Here is a 17,763-nt window from a genome sequence, read left to right on the forward strand (position 1 = left end):
CCTGGTCTCAAAAAAATTAAAAAAAAAAAAAAAGAAAGAAAGAAAGAAAAAGAAACAGAAAAGTTTGGACAAAATACAAAGTATAATATGTTAGACAAAATCCTGACAATACCAGGAAATTCATTAAATGTAATTGACTAAATGTTCTAGTTAAAAGTCAAAGGTATTCACATAGGATTTCTAAAAATGCAATTATATGCTATTTATAAACCTCACCCTTTCTTATCAAGTTATATGAAAAGAGGAATGGACTCAACATTTCCTGAGTGCTATGGGCCAAACAGTGCCCAATCTTTGCAAATTCCGTTTGACCTTCACAACCACCTTACAAAATACAAAGTATTGTATCTATTTCATAGAGAAGGAAACTGGGGCACAAAATAGTTAAATAATTTGTGCAAGATATAAAAAGTAGCAGATCTAGGACTTGAACTTAGTTCTGTTTCACTCCAACTCTGCTGCTCCTTCCAGTGCACCATATAGGAAATCTAGAACCATCACTCTGGAAGGAAGTCTCTTGCCCTTCCATTATTTTGTAGTCCTTACAGGTCTATCTCCTCCCTGAGCACCAATCCTTCATAGCTGCATACAGTGAGTTCTCAAGTCATGGGTGGCTCCTAGGACAGAGCTGGACTTTCCTTAGCTCTTTCTTGACAAGAGCAAGTTTTGAGCTGTGCACATCTCTGGGCTCCTAATGCCTAGGACAAAGCTTGGCTCAGCAAACTTTTGTGAGCATGCACCAAACTCTTTGTCTTCAGAGCGGAAGAAGGAAGATGATGATAACTGAAAGATGTGTTATGAGAATTAGAGTAGGAGTAGGTGGGCCAGGAACCTCTGATTCCATAAAGATGTCCTTCACCAGTCAGGAGTTCCTGGAAATGATGACCTGTGGGCCACATGCTTACCAGAGTACTTAATAAGATCTCCTTAGAAATCATGAAGGTCACAGGAAATTCCTCCCTGGAGCATTCCTCATCCAATGTGTACTCCTCTGGTCTTTCTATAGCATGCACTATTTTGTTGCACACCTACTAGTACTTTGGACTGAATGTATTCATTTGCTTACTCACTCAAGACATATTTCTTTCAGAACCATTTTTTAGCAAAAGAAAAGAAAAAGATGTATTTCTGAGCCCCCTTTCTGTGTCAGAATCCATGTCTTAGAATATTTAGAATGGGAACTCCTTGACATTTCTAAAGAATACATATCATTTATTGTTGGGCTTACTGTGTACTAGGTACTATGCTAAGTGCTTTACATATATTATCTCATTTAATTCTCACAACAACTCTGTGTGGCAAATACAGTTGTTATACCCATTTTACATACAAGGAAATTGAGGTTCAGAGAAGCTAGGAAATTTGTCCAAGTTCATTTAGCTAATACATGATTGGGTTCAGATTTAAACCCAGGGTTCTCTAACTCCAAAGTCCAATACTTCTGCTACTATTTCCCACTGAAGGAAATAATTCACTCATTCATGCATCAAAAATCTAAGGGGCACCCACTATATGCCTTGTGTTAGAGATACCAAAATAAGTAAGTAGAGGAGAGGCTTAAACATAGTTGGGTTTGAGGATTGAAGGGCAAGAAATCAAAGGTCCAGGAGGGCAGCAAGGAAGTTACTGTAACTATCCAGGGAGAGCTAATGCCTTTCTTGAGTAGAGTAAAGGCAAAGTAGAGTGGTGGGAAGGGAGGGGTGTTTGGAGGCAGGTGACTGCAGTCAGATGTTTAAACTAGCTTTACAATTTGTCCATCCGTATATTAATTTTTAGTGTGGAGGGAAGCTCATCAGTGGAGCCACAAGCTTGTAACTGGGCACCCATTGAAAAAATTTCAATGACCCCCAAATAATCCTCTCTCTAAATTAACTACTTGAACTTTTGACTTGTTTCCCAGAAATGGTGGATTTTGTGCAGGACAACTGAGATGAGATTCTAAAAGCCCCTGGGCAGACTTCCTGAAGGCAAGATTCATCATCCCCCACAACTGTGTCCCAATGCGTGGAGCCCTTTTTTTTTTGAGACAGAGTCTCACTCTGTCCCCCTGGGTAGAGTGCAGTGGCATCATCGCAGCTCACTGCAACCTCAAACTCCTGGGCTCAAGCGATCCTCCTGCCTCAGCCTCCTGAGAAGCTGGGACTATAGGCACACATCACCATATCCGGCTAATTTTTCTATTTTTAGGAGAGATGGGTCTCACTCTAGCTCAGGCTGGTCTCCAACTCCTGAGCTCAAGGGATCCTCCTGCCTTGACCTCCCAGAGTACTAGGATAACAGACCTGAGCCACCTCGCTTAGCTGCATGTAGTCCTTTGTGAGATACATCTCGACCTGCCCTAAGGCACAGTGGCCCCTCCTTTAAAAGCCCATGATCTCCCTTAGTAGGAGAGATTTGAGGCAGCTTCTCCCATTCTGGCAAGACGTCTGTGGGCAATACTCCTTGTCTCAATAACTGGATCTTTGTGCAAAAAGCAACTGTACCTAGACCGAAACCCCCTTGCACTTTTGACAAGCTCAGTGCTTCATACATTATTTCTTTTCTTCCTTTAAGCATCTACTGAGCACCTACAATGTGTGGTTTCTTCCATCTACTATCTTATTCCATCTTTGCAAACAACTCATGTTTTTTACAAACAAATCAATTATCTCTAATCCCTCGCTACCACTGAAAAACCCAGAGGATTTAAGTTGATCTGTGTTTTGGACAAAACCCATTTCAATTTTGTATTGACGTCCCAGGAAGAGATGGTGGCGGAGGTGTAGTCTGTATGCACTTTGCTTTCTGAGTACAGCTCCTGCTATTCTGTTTGAGACCCTCACCTCTTCCTCTTGTAATATCAGGATTCTGCTCAGAGCTAGGCCCAGGGAGGAATTCGGAATATCAAGAAGATGAAAATGCAGCTCTGACCTCCAAGAGCCTGGGGCATAGAAAACCGAAAGGGAAATAATAGGATACAAAGTGACAAGGCAGTAACAGAGGCCTGCACAAGCATTAGCTCAACTCCCTGGGGAAGGTCGGCAAGCGCATCATGGAGAAGGTGAAAACATTTGAACCACTCCTTTAAGAATAAGTAGGGGTTCTCAACGTGCACCTGGGAAAGAAGTTTCAAGAATCCTCATCTGTACTAGGCTCTAAGAGGGGCCATTTCCTGAGGGCATCTCCAATGCTCATGTCTACCCTAGGAATTCAGACAGGGAAAGAGTGTGTTGGGGCAAGCATGGTCAAGAGAGAAGAGGTTCGGGATTTAGGGTCTCAGAGCAGTCGCAGACAAGCTATGAGGACAGACGGCCCGCCCACCCCCAGAGGGTGCTCAGCTCCGCACGTGGCCCGGCCAAGAAGTGCTGGCAGAGCAGCCAGAAAACCTTCCCATGACCGCCCGCGCGCTGGGGCAAGGAAAGGGTTGAAGAGTTACCATGCCATCCTCGGGGCTTCCCTCTGATTGGCCCGAGCTCCCGCAGCCCAAGTCTCTCCGCACGCAGGAAGGGGGCGGAGTCTCGTTATAGCGTCACCACTCTACTCCCACACCCCGCCGTGTGCTCCCCAGTCTAGCCACTCACCAGCGCACTTCCAGGGGCCTGTGTGACGTCACGAATAGCTCCCAGCCAACTGCGGCGCTGAGGGGCGGGACTCCACGTCCCTTCTGCTGCCCCTCCCCTTTTCCTCCCCGTAACTCCTTTTGCCCCTCCTCTTCCCTCTCACCCCTTTTCCCGGAGATCGCCTTCACGTTCGGTTTCAAAAGACTCGTTGCCCAATGAATAACAGGGTGGGCCTAGAGTGGCGGCGTCATCTGCCAATGCGCAGACAGCAAGGGCGGAGCGCCCAGAGCGAGCCTCTGACGGTGGGCGGCGTGTGACGCAGTCGGGCCCTCTACGCGCTGCGCCCGAAGCTGGGGTCGGTAGCGGTGGCGGCGGCGACGGTTTCGTGGGGGCCGCGCGCTGCTCTGTGAGCGGCGGGTGGCGGACGGGCCTGGGCCCTCGCTCCTGACACTTCCTCTTCCCCACCGCACCGCGGTAAGTCGGGAGCCGGAGCGGCGACGGCGGCCGCAGACCGGCAGGCTCCTCCTCCCCTCAGGGCGGGCGGATGCGCGGGGCATCCCAGGCCCTCTCAGCTCCGAAGTCTCGCTCCCCTGCGCGCACCTTGTGGCCTGAGGGAGGGGCGGGACCCGCGACCCTGCGGCCCGAGGCTTGGCTCTTTTGGCTCTGGGACGGAATCGACGTCGGTGGGTCTAGGCCCGGGGTTTCCAGTTGGAGCCCGCGCTGAGGGAGCGTCCATCTATCTGTACTCATTCATTAGTTCAGCGGTGATTAGGAGCCAACGGTGGGCCTGCCTTTTTGGGGGCAGCTCCTTAAGACCCTGAATACGGTCTCCGCAGTTCCTTGACCGTCGTGCGGCATGGGCTTTATTTGCCAGGCTTTTTCCCTAAGGGAAATGGGCAGCCCCAGGGTTAGGGTGCGCCAGTCGGAAGTTTGTTAGCTTTCGAAGATAAAACCTGAGAATTTGGGTCGGATCAGTGGAGTAAAAGGTTCTTGCCTGTTCTCTGATGTATTCCATGTAAAGCCAGATGAAGAGAAAGATTGGGTTTCTGGATTACTGTTGCCATAAGGACCTAGAAATGAAGTCAGGTTTTATGGATGGAGAAACCAAGACCTGGAGTAAGAGACAGGATTAGCCAGATAGCCAGATAGCCTGACTCAAGTCTCGAAATTTTCCTACTATTTCACCTTCCCTGAATGTTTTAGTCTCCCATTGTTAAGGATTCCCTTTGAGGCGTCGGTGGGGCGGGTACATTTGGTAGTTAGAGTAGATTTAGTCTTCAATAGCGTTTCCGATTTAGTTGCTACCAGCTCAGGGTAAGGTAGAACCGTCATTAGTGGTATCCTAACTTAAACGTCAAGAACTAAACTTTACTTAAAAGTTGGTTAAAGAATGTCAGTGATGTTGAAACAAATCAATAAAACGACGAGTCATTGGCTAGTTTCTCTTTCTAAATCTGAATTTTCACTTGTGTCTGCTACTGGGAGGAAAGTCCAGTTAGTGACCTACAAAAGTACTGGAAGAGAAAGCAGGAAACATTCACAAAATTTAGAAAGCTAGACAGCAGTCACGTCTTTGTGTTGTACCTTGGAACTCAGGGCTCCTCTCAGGTACAGAATTCAAAGTGAAGTTTTGTGCTAGACAAGGTGAGGAAATTAAACTCTGTTTTGGAGGAAGAAGCTAACTGGAAGAAAGAAAAGAGAGAATCATTTCCCTGTGACAATCTTATAAATTGGGAAAGAAACATTAGAACTGGGTGACAGTATGTTTATTTGGTGGAAGAAGGTAGGATATTTAAAAAGCAAAACCAGAGGTTGGACAGGAAGTACTGGGAAATAGAAAAAATTATTTTTTGACTTTCCATTAAGATTTGATGAAACTGAATTAGTTGCCACATCAGATTGTCACTCTGCCCTTATTTAGATGACATAGCATACATTGAAAACTAGTAGTGCAGAAGAGAACTGTAGTCTAAATAGTAAATGTGAACAGGGTATGTTTTCTGTGACATTTTCTCAGTTCAAGCATCCTGTCTTTCTGAGAAGCCTTTTTTGGCATTCTCTACCCTGCAAGCTTCCATAACACTAACTTGATACTTCTATTTATAGCACATATCATTTTGTATTTTAGCTATTTGTATTTTTATTAGACTGTGGTAAAATATTTTTGTCTTATCTTTGTAGTCAGGTTGCTTGGCATGTAGTAGGCCCTCAGTAAGTGTGTTTGCTTGAATGAATAAACAAATATGGAAGAGTTAAGCCTAAAAATAGTCAATGAAGAGTCTGGGTATTGGTGTGCTCCCAAAATATGGGGCCCAGATAAGGGGACCCATGCTGTTTATATGTTACATGGTACTTTGGTACCTGACTTTATTCATGTCTGTTAGCTCCCAGATAGCTAAGAGCAAGTAGAATTTTTAGGAAACCAAATTGACAGCTTGGAAAAAATTGGTTATATTATTTTATTGTAATATTGATATGGTGGCAATTAATCTAGGAAGTAAACGATACTAATACTGATGTTTAATTTCTAATAAAGAGACCATATGTTAATTACGAAATTTGCTGAAAGGTTGGGGGATTAATAAATTTAGAGATTTTACAATATGTATTAGAGGCAAGGTAGGTAAACATTTCCTGAGACTTTGGTGCATCCTTTGCAGTTGACCCTAAGTATTTGCAGTTGACCCTAAGTATTTGGCATAGTATGTTTCTAGAGCAAGATTTCTCAGCTTTGGCACTGTTGACACATTGGACCAAATAATTCTTTATTGTGGGAGACTCTCTTAGTGTATTATATGATGTTTAGCAGCATTCCTAGCCCCTACCCATTAGATACCCATAACACCTCCACCTCAGGTTGTAACAGTCAAGAATGTCTCAAGAATATGTCAAAATTGCCCTGATTGAGACCATTGCTCTAGTGAAAACATTTCAAATATTTTAGTAAAATCCTACCTTTTTCTTGCTTAGTGTTTGCTCGTAAAATCAGTTAATACATTGCATTTTGTTAAAATAAATTATCCATGAAAAGCCCTTAAATGTTCAAGATCTGGTATTGGGAAGCTGAAAAGTTGAGTCCTAGAGTCCCTTTGTTTAGTTTCTCCTTTCATTTCTATGGTAGCCTCCCTTTCTTTGGCATATATTAATAAGAAATCAAGGTCTTGGCCGGGCACAGTGGCTCACGCCTGTAATCCTAGCACTCTGGGAGGCCGAAGCAGATGGATTGTTTGAGCTCAGGAGTTCGAGACCAGCCTGAGCAAGAGTGAGACCCCGTCTCTACTAAAAATAGAAAGAAATTAGCTGGACAACTAAAATATATATATAAAAAATTAGCCAGGCATGGTGGCGCATGCCCGTAGTCCCAACTACTTGGGAGGCTGAGGCAGAAGGATTGCTTAAGCCCAGGAGTTTTGAGGTTGCTATGAACTAGGCTGACACCACTGCACTCTACCCAGGGCAACAGAGTGAGACTCTGTCTCAAACAAAAGAAAAAGAAAAAAAAAGACATGTTGATTCAAAAAACAAACTCGTGTTAACATAAATAATTTTATGAAACTACCTTTAAAATTTATTGAGAAGCCTGGCTCTATAGAAGACGGCTGTATGTACCAATCTTCTGTATTCAGATGGGTGATATGGTTAAATCACCCAGCCTCCTACAGATATGTGGTTGGAAAAGGGAGGTGTGTCTTAATATCCTTTTCGGATTGTAGTTATTCTTCTTTGACACTGCAGCAGACCTTTTTAAAGTTTTGTTACAGTATGGAATCTGAAACCATGTCATTGAACTTTTGTACTGTGTTATATTAAAATTCCTTGGTCTGTCTTGCACTTTGGATCTTTACTCATGCATGATTTTATAACATCATGATTAGTCATTTGGAAATTATTGGCTTACTGAGTTATGTAGATCTTCCAAATGCTGGCAATTATTTTTTTTAAGTAGAGACAGGGTCTTGCTCTGTCACTCAAGCTTGGAACACTTGGGCTCAGGCCATCCTCCTGTCTTAGCCTTCTGAGTATATGGGATTACTGATGTGAGCCACTGTACCAGGGCTAGGATGATCTTGAACTCCTGGCCTTAGGTGGTTCCCCAAAGTGTCGGGATTACAGGTGTGGTGGCAGACCCGGCCAAAAAATGTAGTTATATAATTGTTACTGTTTCTGTCCATCTCATCATATAAGTCTTTGTAAGAATTGGGAAGCTGACAAGCTCATAGTGTCAAACACATTTTCAAAATACTAATTTTTGCATCAAATCTTAATAATCATAGTTTATTATTCATTTTTTGCACTAAAAATGGTGTTCTATAAAAAAACACCTAATTCAGCTCTCACAGAAATCACAAGTGTTTTCCCTCAAGACAGCTCTTATGTTTCAGTATGTAGAAGCGCTTTTGAGTACTTCCCATTTCATCCTAAAGAATAATCACAGAGTATTAAAAATGTTCTTGACAGAAACATTGAGTATAATAAAATTAATAATTTTTATTGCTTTATCAGTGACACTTTTTTTTTTTTTTTAAGAGACGGGTCTTGTCTGTCACCCATGCTGGAGAGCAGTGGTGTGATCATAGCTCATGGCAGCCTTGGACTCCTGGGCTCAAGCTATCTTACTGCCTCAGCCTCCCGAGTAGATAGGACTACAAGCATGTGCTACCACGCCCGGCTAATTTTTTTTTTTTTAGAGACGAGTCTCATTATGCCCAGGCTGGTCTCAAACTCTTGGCCTCAAGCAATTCTCCTGCTTCAGCCCCAAGAGTCGCTGGGGTTTTAGGCCTGAGCTACAATGCCCGACTTGGGATTTGTTTGTTCCTGTTGTTTGCAGTGGTGCTTTATGGTTGTGGTAAGTGGTCAGCATCATGACATTTATGTATTGAGAAAATAAATTATTATATATAGAGGTCTAGCTAGGCATTGATTAATCAAGGTTTAGAGTGAGGGGAAATTATTACACTTTTCTAATTGAATGTATTATAAAATACCCGTTGAAAAACTAAACAGAAAGCTACTCTTGAGGGGCTCCAGTTAGGCAACTTTGTTCTCCTTCCTAACAATTTTTTGGTGTAGACTGTATAATCTCTATTGTTCAAATGTAGAAACTGAGGTCTAAGAGATTAAATGTCTTGAATTACTACAACTACACAGTAGCAAATGGCAGGGTTTTTTTTTCTCTTTTTTAAACTTTTGAATTAATTTTAGATTTATAGAGAGTTTCAAAGATGGTAAGTGGCAGAGGTTTTTTTTTTTTTTGAGACAGAGTCTCACTCTGTTGCCCGGGCTAGAGTGCCGTGGCGTCATCCTAGCTCACAGCAACCTCAAACTCCTGGGCTCAAGCGATCCTCCTGTCTCAGCCTCCCAAGTAGCTGGGACTACAGGCATGCAGTGGCAGAATTTTAAACACAGATTTGTTTCACTCCAAGCTGATACACTCTTTTCACTACAAAATGATGAGTGTTGTGTTGAGGGGAAGAAAACAATGCTACTCAGAACTGTGAGGAAGGAGCTATATTAGATACTATTATTAGATTATTTAAAATTAATTTATACCCAATGAGCAAAGTCAGGACGCTTTTTACCAGAGCAGCAAACAACTCAAACACTCAAGTGACACGTATAACAACAAATATATTGCATAACAGCAGGGAAATACTAGTTTATGTAACTGGAGTTGGAAAGGAGGGGAAGGGAAGTATTTATACTGATAAGAGTCTACAGGGTCTAATCTGGGACAGTTTTGTGAAGCAGGTGAAGCTTAATCAACAATTTTTAGATGGGAATAAATGTTCTAACCAAGGGAATGGTTTGATCAGGATATCTGTCATAGGAAGGATACTGTAAAACAGTTAGAAGGTAGCAGATAGTTTTGTTGGAGTGTGATATTAGATAATTAAGACCAGGCTAATCTCTTCCTGGAATTCTACCCAGCTCTCCTTTCTTACCAGGGCAAAAATTAACAAATCATTAATGTGGATGATAATCCCTGTCTTTCCTAATACTTTTGTGAAGATTAGATGAGAGAATGTATGAAAAACAGCTTGGTAAAGTGGAAAGTGCTATACTAGTCCATTCATCTAACAAATATTTATTGTTTTTGCTCTTTCGCTGACTTTGGTACAAAGCAACTCAGTGAAATGGAAAGGAAAAATTATTTCCCGTTTGTGTAACTTTCTAGAATTAGAGAGCAGCGAGCTGGAAGTGTCTTTGAAAGCTTGCGTAACCATTCAGATAGCACCCAAAGTGGGCAGTTGCTTGGTTTTTACCACATTTCAGGGTTTATCCACCATATTTCTGGGTGGAAAACCAATTTTATCATTGTACCCAGAGTTCACAAAGTTCACAAAAGTTGGCTATATAAATCAGTACATCAGTTTGTAGAGCCTCATTTGGGATGGGAATATGTATATATGCCTGTCCATTGCGGTTCTGATGTGTGTTATAAGACTACCTCTTTCATGTATCTGAGAGTCTGGATTATTAATTAGAAGATTATTTTGAGCTTAGAGAGCAGAATAAAATAAGTAAAATTAAAGGTCTGTTTTTGTATAACATTATTTTATTTTTACTTATTTTTTTCAAAATATGTCTTATACCAAAAAAAAAGTTGCAGTGAGTGTAAGTCCATAAAGGAAAAAAGGATAAAGGTAAATCTTTGTAGGAGATTTCATCTAGGCCATGAGGGTGCCTCATAAATTGTCCTTACTCCACAGAAGTTATGTTTCTGGTGACTAGATCTTCCATATTTATCAGAGAAATGTCTTTCCCTGATAGTGCTGGATCAATACTGTCAAATTTTTGTTTTTTGGTTCCTCATTTGTAGTAAATGCAAAGTAATTTCCTTTTAATTGTCAGTGTTCTTTCACTAGGAGCTCTAGGCTCTACACTCTAGGAGCATAGCTTCTAGCATCAATAACAGCTTTGTGTGTTGGGCAAGTTGGTTCCTGTGCCTCAGTTTCACCATTTGTAAAATAGGGATAAAAATACCTACCTCATTGGATTCTTAGGAGGTTCTTTTCTTTTGAGACAGAGTATTGCTCCGTTTGCCCGGGCTAGAGTGCCATGGCGTCAGCCTAGGTCACAGTAACCTCAAACTCCTGGGCTCAAGCGATACTCCTGCCTCAGCCTCCTAAATAGCTGGGACTACAGGCACACACCACCAGGCCGGGCTAAATTTTTTCTATCTTTAGTAAAGATGGGGGTCTCTCGCTTTTGCTCAGGCTGGTCTTGAATTCCTGAGCTCAAGCGATCCTCCCCCTTTGGCCTCCCAGAGTGCTAGGATTACAAGCATGAGCCACTCCCTGAGTTTTTAATGTGTGGGTCCTTTCTCTGATTATGTCAGCAGCCATAAAGTCCAAACCTAGTGGGACCAGGCTGTTGATGGAAATGAGTGATATTGAGTAGGTAATATGGTACTTTGGAAAGTGCATGCTCTCACCAAAGGGAGGAAAAGAGCTGCTACTAAGCTCCAGCCTGTTATTGCCGTGAAGTGACTACAGTCCTAATTTGCTTAATTATCGGGTTTTTCATGAGAAGTCAAAAATCTGTTTTTTTGCTATATTTCTATTTTAAATGTTACCAACTAATTTAAAACATGCATATGTATGCATAAACATTTGTCCGTACACACGTGTGTATGTATAACATACCATGTGTATACAGTAGGCCAAGCAAAAAGTGCCTGCTGGTTGCATCTAGCCATTTTGTGATCTCTTTGTTTTTGCAACTTCTGAATTAAATGATAAATTCCACCAGGAATCATCTCTTTCATGGCTTCCTTTTGTTGTGAGAATTAATCTAGCCTAATTTTATTTTTAAGTTAGAATTTACTTCTAAAGTAATTTGATCATTCAGTCTGTGTTTAAAAAACACATTAGTGGTGATTGTCATTAAATTTTAACCTTCTGTTAGGTTCTGGGCTAGTAAATGATATTGCCTCTACCCCAGAGAAGTTCATTGTTTAGAGGGAGGGGGAGGGGGAGGGTTGGAGGGGGAATTCAGAGGTCGAGTCCCTTGGGAAACAGACTCTGAAATGGAGATAGTCCTGGATAAGTTTTTTTTAGGGAATGTCTTGGGATCACTACCTGTAGGAGAGAGGAGAAGGAAGCAGTAACGGTCTGAGGGAGAAATTGAGTTGTGATGTTGTCTTAATGAAGATGTCAGCCAATCCTATAGGAGTAGGAAGCTGGAATCACCTTTTGGAGTTATCCTGAATTGGGCCAAAGGGGCCTGGTCTTTGGCCATAGATATTGGTGGGCTGTCCTAGAAAGGGGGTGTGACCTTGGGTGAGATAACTCTTTTAAATAGTAGGAATTCTGAAGAGAACTGACAGCTAAGGGCTGTCTTCTGGTAGTACTGTTCAGTAGCTGGTACAACAAATCTTCAGCCTAAAGGAAGATCTGTGTAGTTGATGTTTCACGGTGTCCAGTATGGGGATTCAGGGTCAAGATAGATACATGCAAAGAAATCATAATGCACTATGGAAGCCCAGAGGAGTGACTAATTGCTAGAGGGAGTTAGAGAAGGTTTATAGAAGAGACAATATTTCAGCTGGGTTTTGAAGAATGAATTATGAGGCTGTTTGGTCATTTTTTATTGAGTCAGGGACATTTACACAGAGTAAGGAAAATGAATGATTTGTTTTAAGAGCAATGGGTTAAATATATTAGCTATTTAATTTCTAGCAATTATAATAAAAATCATAAGTTGTTTTCTATAATCTTGATTTGCTTCATGGTAATAATTTTTAAGAAAACACTTATCCCAGTATAAAGTTTAGAGACTAAGCCAAGTTCATCCTTGCCAGAACTAAGAAGATGGCCGAGTTTGAGTGAGAAGCTTTTTTCCATGAATCTGAATTGGGTTTGCTCCTTGCATTGTCCCTTGTTCTTGGGTCTGGAATAGGTAAATTTCCTTAATATTACACATGTTTTTGCTTGTTGCTTATTATCTTCCTAGGATTGAAGTTGTCCATAGGAAGTTAGAATATAGGTTTAACTTTGACCTTGGGAAACTTGCAAAATACCTTATGCTGTTTTCCCATCTGTAAAATACAAGTAGTGATACATACATAATGCCAGGCTCTTAGGATTGTTGAAATAATATATAGCAGAGCTTATAAACAGTGAGGTGTTTTCCAGGATATTTATTACTACTTTAAATCCCTTTGTGAAATATATGTGTGATGCTAGTTTCTCTGTTAGGGTAAGATTATTAAAAATCAAAAAATTTAACTGTTAGGAGCTATGTAACCTAACGTCTGTAGAATCTAGTGCCACTGAGATCCAAATTAACGCTAAAGTCTTCTATAACAACAGGTTTCACAGAGCAAAACTGTGTTATTCAGTTTTTGAATTCTGACATGTCTGCTGTATAGAAGATGTCAGATTTACACGAACAGATTGCTATTCATGGGGGTGAATAAGAAAATACATGGCAAATTTAGCATGATAACTGGATTACGACTGAAAGCTTTTGCCTTACTGATGGGTCAAAAATCATAGTCAAGGAATAGAGAAAAGTGGTTCTAGTAGGGACCATGACCCAAGACAGTAGTATGAGAGATTACAGTAAAAATGAGTTGACTGGTTGAGACATCTAACCCCTAGCACAACTGTCAATTCTGAATAAACTGTTGAAATGCCAATGTAGGCAGATCCACAGAAGTCTAAACTTATGCTAAGCACTTTCAAGAATATTTCCCCTGGAAAGAGAGTCACCAGTTAATATGGTAAAGGCCTTATCTGTCAGTTGGTGACATCTGGTAAATGCAGAAAGCAGAAAACTTAAAGCAGATCTTGTTACTGAAAGATAAATGATGATTACATGAAATATAGCTTTTAGTTCTAAGGGCTTTAGAGTCATTTGAGCCTTTTCAAAAGCAAATGTCTGCATCCCAACCCTAGACATTTTGGTTCCATGTTCCTAGAATAGGACCTGGGGGTTTGTATTTTGAAAAGCTTGCCAGTTAATTGTGATGTGACCCTCCAGAACCACTGCTTTCAGTGAGCTTTGTTTAATCAAAGCAGTCATTCAGTTCCTGGATGTTGGGATAAAGAACTAAATGATGAATTTTTTTTTCTAGGGAATTTTAGGGGAGGGAATGTTGATTTCTATAAAATATCATGTATTTAAGGGACAGTTTCATCTTTCCCACTGCTACACAAGATGTTCGAGTGTTAAAGCAGCCGGAAGTGCTAATGGGACACTAGAACATTGTGAGGAGCACCTCAAAATGTAATTTAATTATATTATATGAACAAGGCATGATTTTACTAGAAGAAAAGACTATTATATGTATGTAGTAGAAAAATCATCATACATGTCATAAATTCCAAATAAACATGATTGGCTATTTTCAGAATTTTTACATTAAAAGTAGTTTACTCATTATTTTCTTGTCTGGTAGCAGGCATTTTTTTTTTTTTTTTTTTTGAGACAGAGTCTCGCTTTGTTGCCCGGGCTAGAGTGAGTGCCATGGCGTCAGCCTAGCTCACAGCAACCTCAAACTCCTGGGCTCAAGCAATCCTACTGTCTCAGCCTCCTGAGTAGCTGGGACCACAGACATGCGCCACCATGCCCGGCTAATTTTTTTATATATATTTTTAGTTGTCCAATTAATTTCTTTCTATTTTTGGTAGAGACGGGGTCTTGCTCTTGCTCAGGCTGGTCTCGAACTCCTGAGCTCAGAACGATCCGCCCACCTTGGCCTCCCAGAGTGCTAGGATTACAGGCGTGAGCCACCGTGCCCGGCCAGGCATTTTAAATTTCAGGAAAATTTGTGGAGGGGGAAAGCTGCTGTTACATTTGAGTAAACTATACTGTTGATTTGTATTTATTCACATCAAGGGGAGGGAAAACCAAACTTCCCTTTGTAGTTGTTACAACAGTTTGTGAGTCCAGTTCATTAAATGACTAGGTGCATAGTTTGGATACTGAGGGGAAATCATTTACATGAAGTAAGGGGTTTTCATCAAAGGTTTTCTGCAATATTCTCAGATAAAGTAGAAGACAGATAAGTAGAGGACCATAAAGAATAGTCCTAGGAAGTAACATCAAAGAGAATGTCAGGGCATCAGAATCTCTGGGATTTGGAGATGGAAGGAGGGGTATGTGTAATTTACATTTACTGTTACAGTATTTTATCTCCCAAAAACTAGGGAAAAAAACATTTTACAATGCAAATTATAGAAAAATAAAGCCTGACAATAATTTTAGCATTTCAGGTGGCTGGGAAAGCAGAATATGGTTATCATTTTTGATGGGTATGATGCACAACATCCCAGGTGGTTCATATCAGAATCTGGCCTAGTAGACCTGAAATCTTTACTAAATGGGTGCTTAGGTTTCTTAGGTTTAGAAAAGGTTGAAAATATTGTTTTAAAGGGATGGTTGTTGATGGGATTTGAAGTATAACCTCATGTTGTGGTACTGTTTGGCTCAGGAACAGGGTAAATTAAAGGTCATTTTACAAGGCTTATTTAATCATGCATAGTTTTAGAATATTGAGTGAGAGAATATGCGATAGTTTGAATAAGCCTAAATTTGTAAAATGGTAGATTTTCTGAAATAGTTACATTGCATTCTGTAGTCTTTAAAAAGAGTGATAATTTTTTTTTCTTTCCAGCTTTCTGAAACAAAGACTCATTTTGAAGATGTTTAATAAATCATTTGGAACACCCTTTGGGGGTGGCACAGGTGGCTTTGGCACAACTTCAACATTTGGGCAGAGTAAGTTTTTTAAAAGAACAAAAGAGGGGAAAACATCTTAATTAACCTGTTCTTATTAAGATCAAATACACTTTGATAGCTTTAGACAGGAATTTTATTCCTACTTAAGTCTTTATAACAAAGACTCTTGAAAAAATGACCAGGATAAGATCTTGTTAAATTTTTTTTTTTTTTTTTTTGGTGGTTAAATTTTTTTAAGAAAATAGAAATAAGTTCTAAGTTTTCATGGTTTTCTGATCATCAGTAGAAGATACTTAAAATATTTGTATTATTTGTTTCTTTTAACAGAAAGTTACTGATTTTCAGACCAGAAAATAATTCTTTTAATGTTGAAATCCAAAATGCAATTATTGAATAACTGCCCTGGGATTTGCTCTTTGAACAAGATGTGATATTCAGGAACAGAAATGTTAAAATGTCAAGGTTCCTAATTCCTACCTGCCCTGCTGAGATCCATGTCCCCTCCCATCTGGTATTATACATGATATTAATTGCCTATAGTAGCCATTATTCACTTTTAAACCTTTCGTTAAAATTTTTTTTTTTTTTGGAGACAGGGTCTCTCTCTGTCACCCTGGGTAGAGTGCAGTGGCATCATCCTAGTTCACTGCATCCTAGCACCGATTTCCCATCATAGAACTGTAGAATTAGAATCTCTGGGGTTGGAACCTGAACATAAGCTTTTTGAAAAAGCTTCCTAGGTCATTCTGATATTCTCCCTTAATGAAAGACCATTCATCTCAGTGACTGGAGTATAACAAAGTCTGGAGATAATTTTAATACTTTAATTTTGGTGATTTTACTTTTATTTGTAGCTCATGGTCACTTGTTACCTTGGCACTCTTTTTTTGTTTTTTAAACTTATCAACATCTATAACTTTTATTGAAAGTTCACACCTTTGATTTCAAGTTTTCATACTTCCCTTGGGGACAAAGAATAAAATGTTTATGGCTTGATTTTTACTCTGTTAAGTAATACTCTGATGGAATTTATTTTATTTTATTTTTATTTTTTGGAAACAGGGTCTCACTCTGTTGCCCAGGCTGGAGTGCAGTGGCAAGATCATAGCTCACTGCAACCTCGAGCTGCTGGGCTCAAATGGTCTTCCTGCCCCACCCTCCCGAGTAGCTGGGACTACAGGCACGTGCCACCACACCTGGCTGATTTTTTAAATTTTTTGTAGAGATAGGGTCTCACTATGTTGCCCAGGCTGATCTCAAACTCCTGGCCTCAAGTGATCCTCCTGCCTTGGCTTTCCAGAGTGCTGGGATTACAGGGCTGAGCCACTGCGCCTGGCTTCTGATGGAATTTTGAACAAAACTTTTCAAATTAGACCCGTGGTTCTATTCAAATGCAAAATATTAATATATAAAAGTCTTTTCATTTGGTCACCTGATTAAGATTTTATTCTAAATTCAAATTTACCCTCGGTTGTGCTTTTTCAGATACTGGCTTTGGCACTACTAGTGGAGGGGCATTTGGAACATCTGCATTTGGTTCTAGCAATAATACTGGAGGCCTGTTTGGAAATTCACAGACCAAACCAGGTAAGGGCTTTATTTGGAATACAGCTGGTTTATTCGTAGCTGGCAGGGACTTTACTAAGTGGCTCTGATTTATTTAACTTTTTTTCTCCTGCTCTGTCTCCTCAGGAGGATTATTTGGTACCAATTCGTTTAGCCAGCCAGCTACCTCCACAAGCACTGGCTTTGGGTTTGGTACATCAACAGGAACATCAAATAGCTTGTTTGGAACTGCAAGCACAGGGACCAGTCTTTTCTCATCCCAAAATAATGCTTTTGCACAGAATAAACCAACTGGCTTTGGGAGTAAGTAGGACATCACTAGACTTCTGCATCAAATAATTCAGTTTGCTTATTGAGTTGTTTTGTCTTTTCTTCTATTGCCTATATTCACCCACCTCCTTTTCCTACCAAATGGCAAAACCATGGGAAGAGGAAAATTTCAAAATGTATTGAAAAGTTTAATTAGTCTAGAAAGGAGGAGGATATGTACCTCTTTCTAAGGGTGGAAAACTCAGAAGCACTAGTATTTAAAAGATACGTAGAGGAAGAGTTGCCTGATACAGAATGGCTAGAGATAGGATGAAAAGCCAGGTAAGTAGTGGTTTTTTTTTTTTTTTTTTTGAGACAGAGTCTCATTCTGTTGCCCGGGCTAGAGTGAGTGCCGTGGTGTCAGCCTAGCTCACAGCAACCTCACACTCCTGGGCTCAAGCAATCCTACTGCCTCAGCCTCCCGAGTAGCTGGGACTACAGACATGCGCCACCATGCCTGGCTAATTTTTTCTATATATTTTTAGTTGTCCGATTAATTTCTTTCTCTTTTTAGTAGAGACGGGGTCTCGCTCTTGCTCAGGCTGGAGTAGTGGTTTTTTTGTTTGGTTGGTTTTTTTTTTGAGACAGGACCTTGCTCTGTCACCTGGGCTAGAGTGCAGTGGCATCATCATAGCTCACTGTAACCTTTAACTCTTGGGGT

At 40.6% G+C, this 17,763-nt stretch overlaps 2 protein-coding genes across 2 annotated transcripts in view; one reads left to right on the top strand and one right to left on the bottom strand.

Annotated features, from left to right (window-relative positions):
- The window catches only part of PGAP2 (post-GPI attachment to proteins 2), a 23,230-nt gene extending 19,775 nt beyond the window's left edge, over window positions 1–3,455 (bottom strand). Inside the window, exon 1 of the mRNA XM_012645728.1 lies at window positions 3,416–3,455. The gene's annotated coding sequence lies outside the window, so the exon portion shown is untranslated. The remainder of the gene's footprint in view (window positions 1–3,415) is intronic.
- Window positions 3,456–3,816: 361 nt separating this feature from the next.
- The window catches only part of NUP98 (nucleoporin 98kDa), a 102,388-nt gene continuing 88,441 nt past the window's right edge, over window positions 3,817–17,763 (top strand). Inside the window, exons 1-4 of the mRNA XM_012645568.1 lie at window positions 3,817–4,013; window positions 15,163–15,266; window positions 16,713–16,814; window positions 16,920–17,096. Coding sequence (XP_012501022.1) covers window positions 15,191–15,266; window positions 16,713–16,814; window positions 16,920–17,096 — 355 coding nt within the window. The 5' untranslated portion in view covers window positions 3,817–4,013; window positions 15,163–15,190. The remainder of the gene's footprint in view (window positions 4,014–15,162; window positions 15,267–16,712; window positions 16,815–16,919; window positions 17,097–17,763) is intronic.

This window comes from Propithecus coquereli, unplaced genomic scaffold (assembly GCF_000956105.1).
Source record: "Propithecus coquereli isolate 6110/MARCELLA unplaced genomic scaffold, Pcoq_1.0 Scaffold235, whole genome shotgun sequence".
Classification (NCBI taxonomy): domain Eukaryota; kingdom Metazoa; phylum Chordata; class Mammalia; order Primates; family Indriidae; genus Propithecus; species Propithecus coquereli.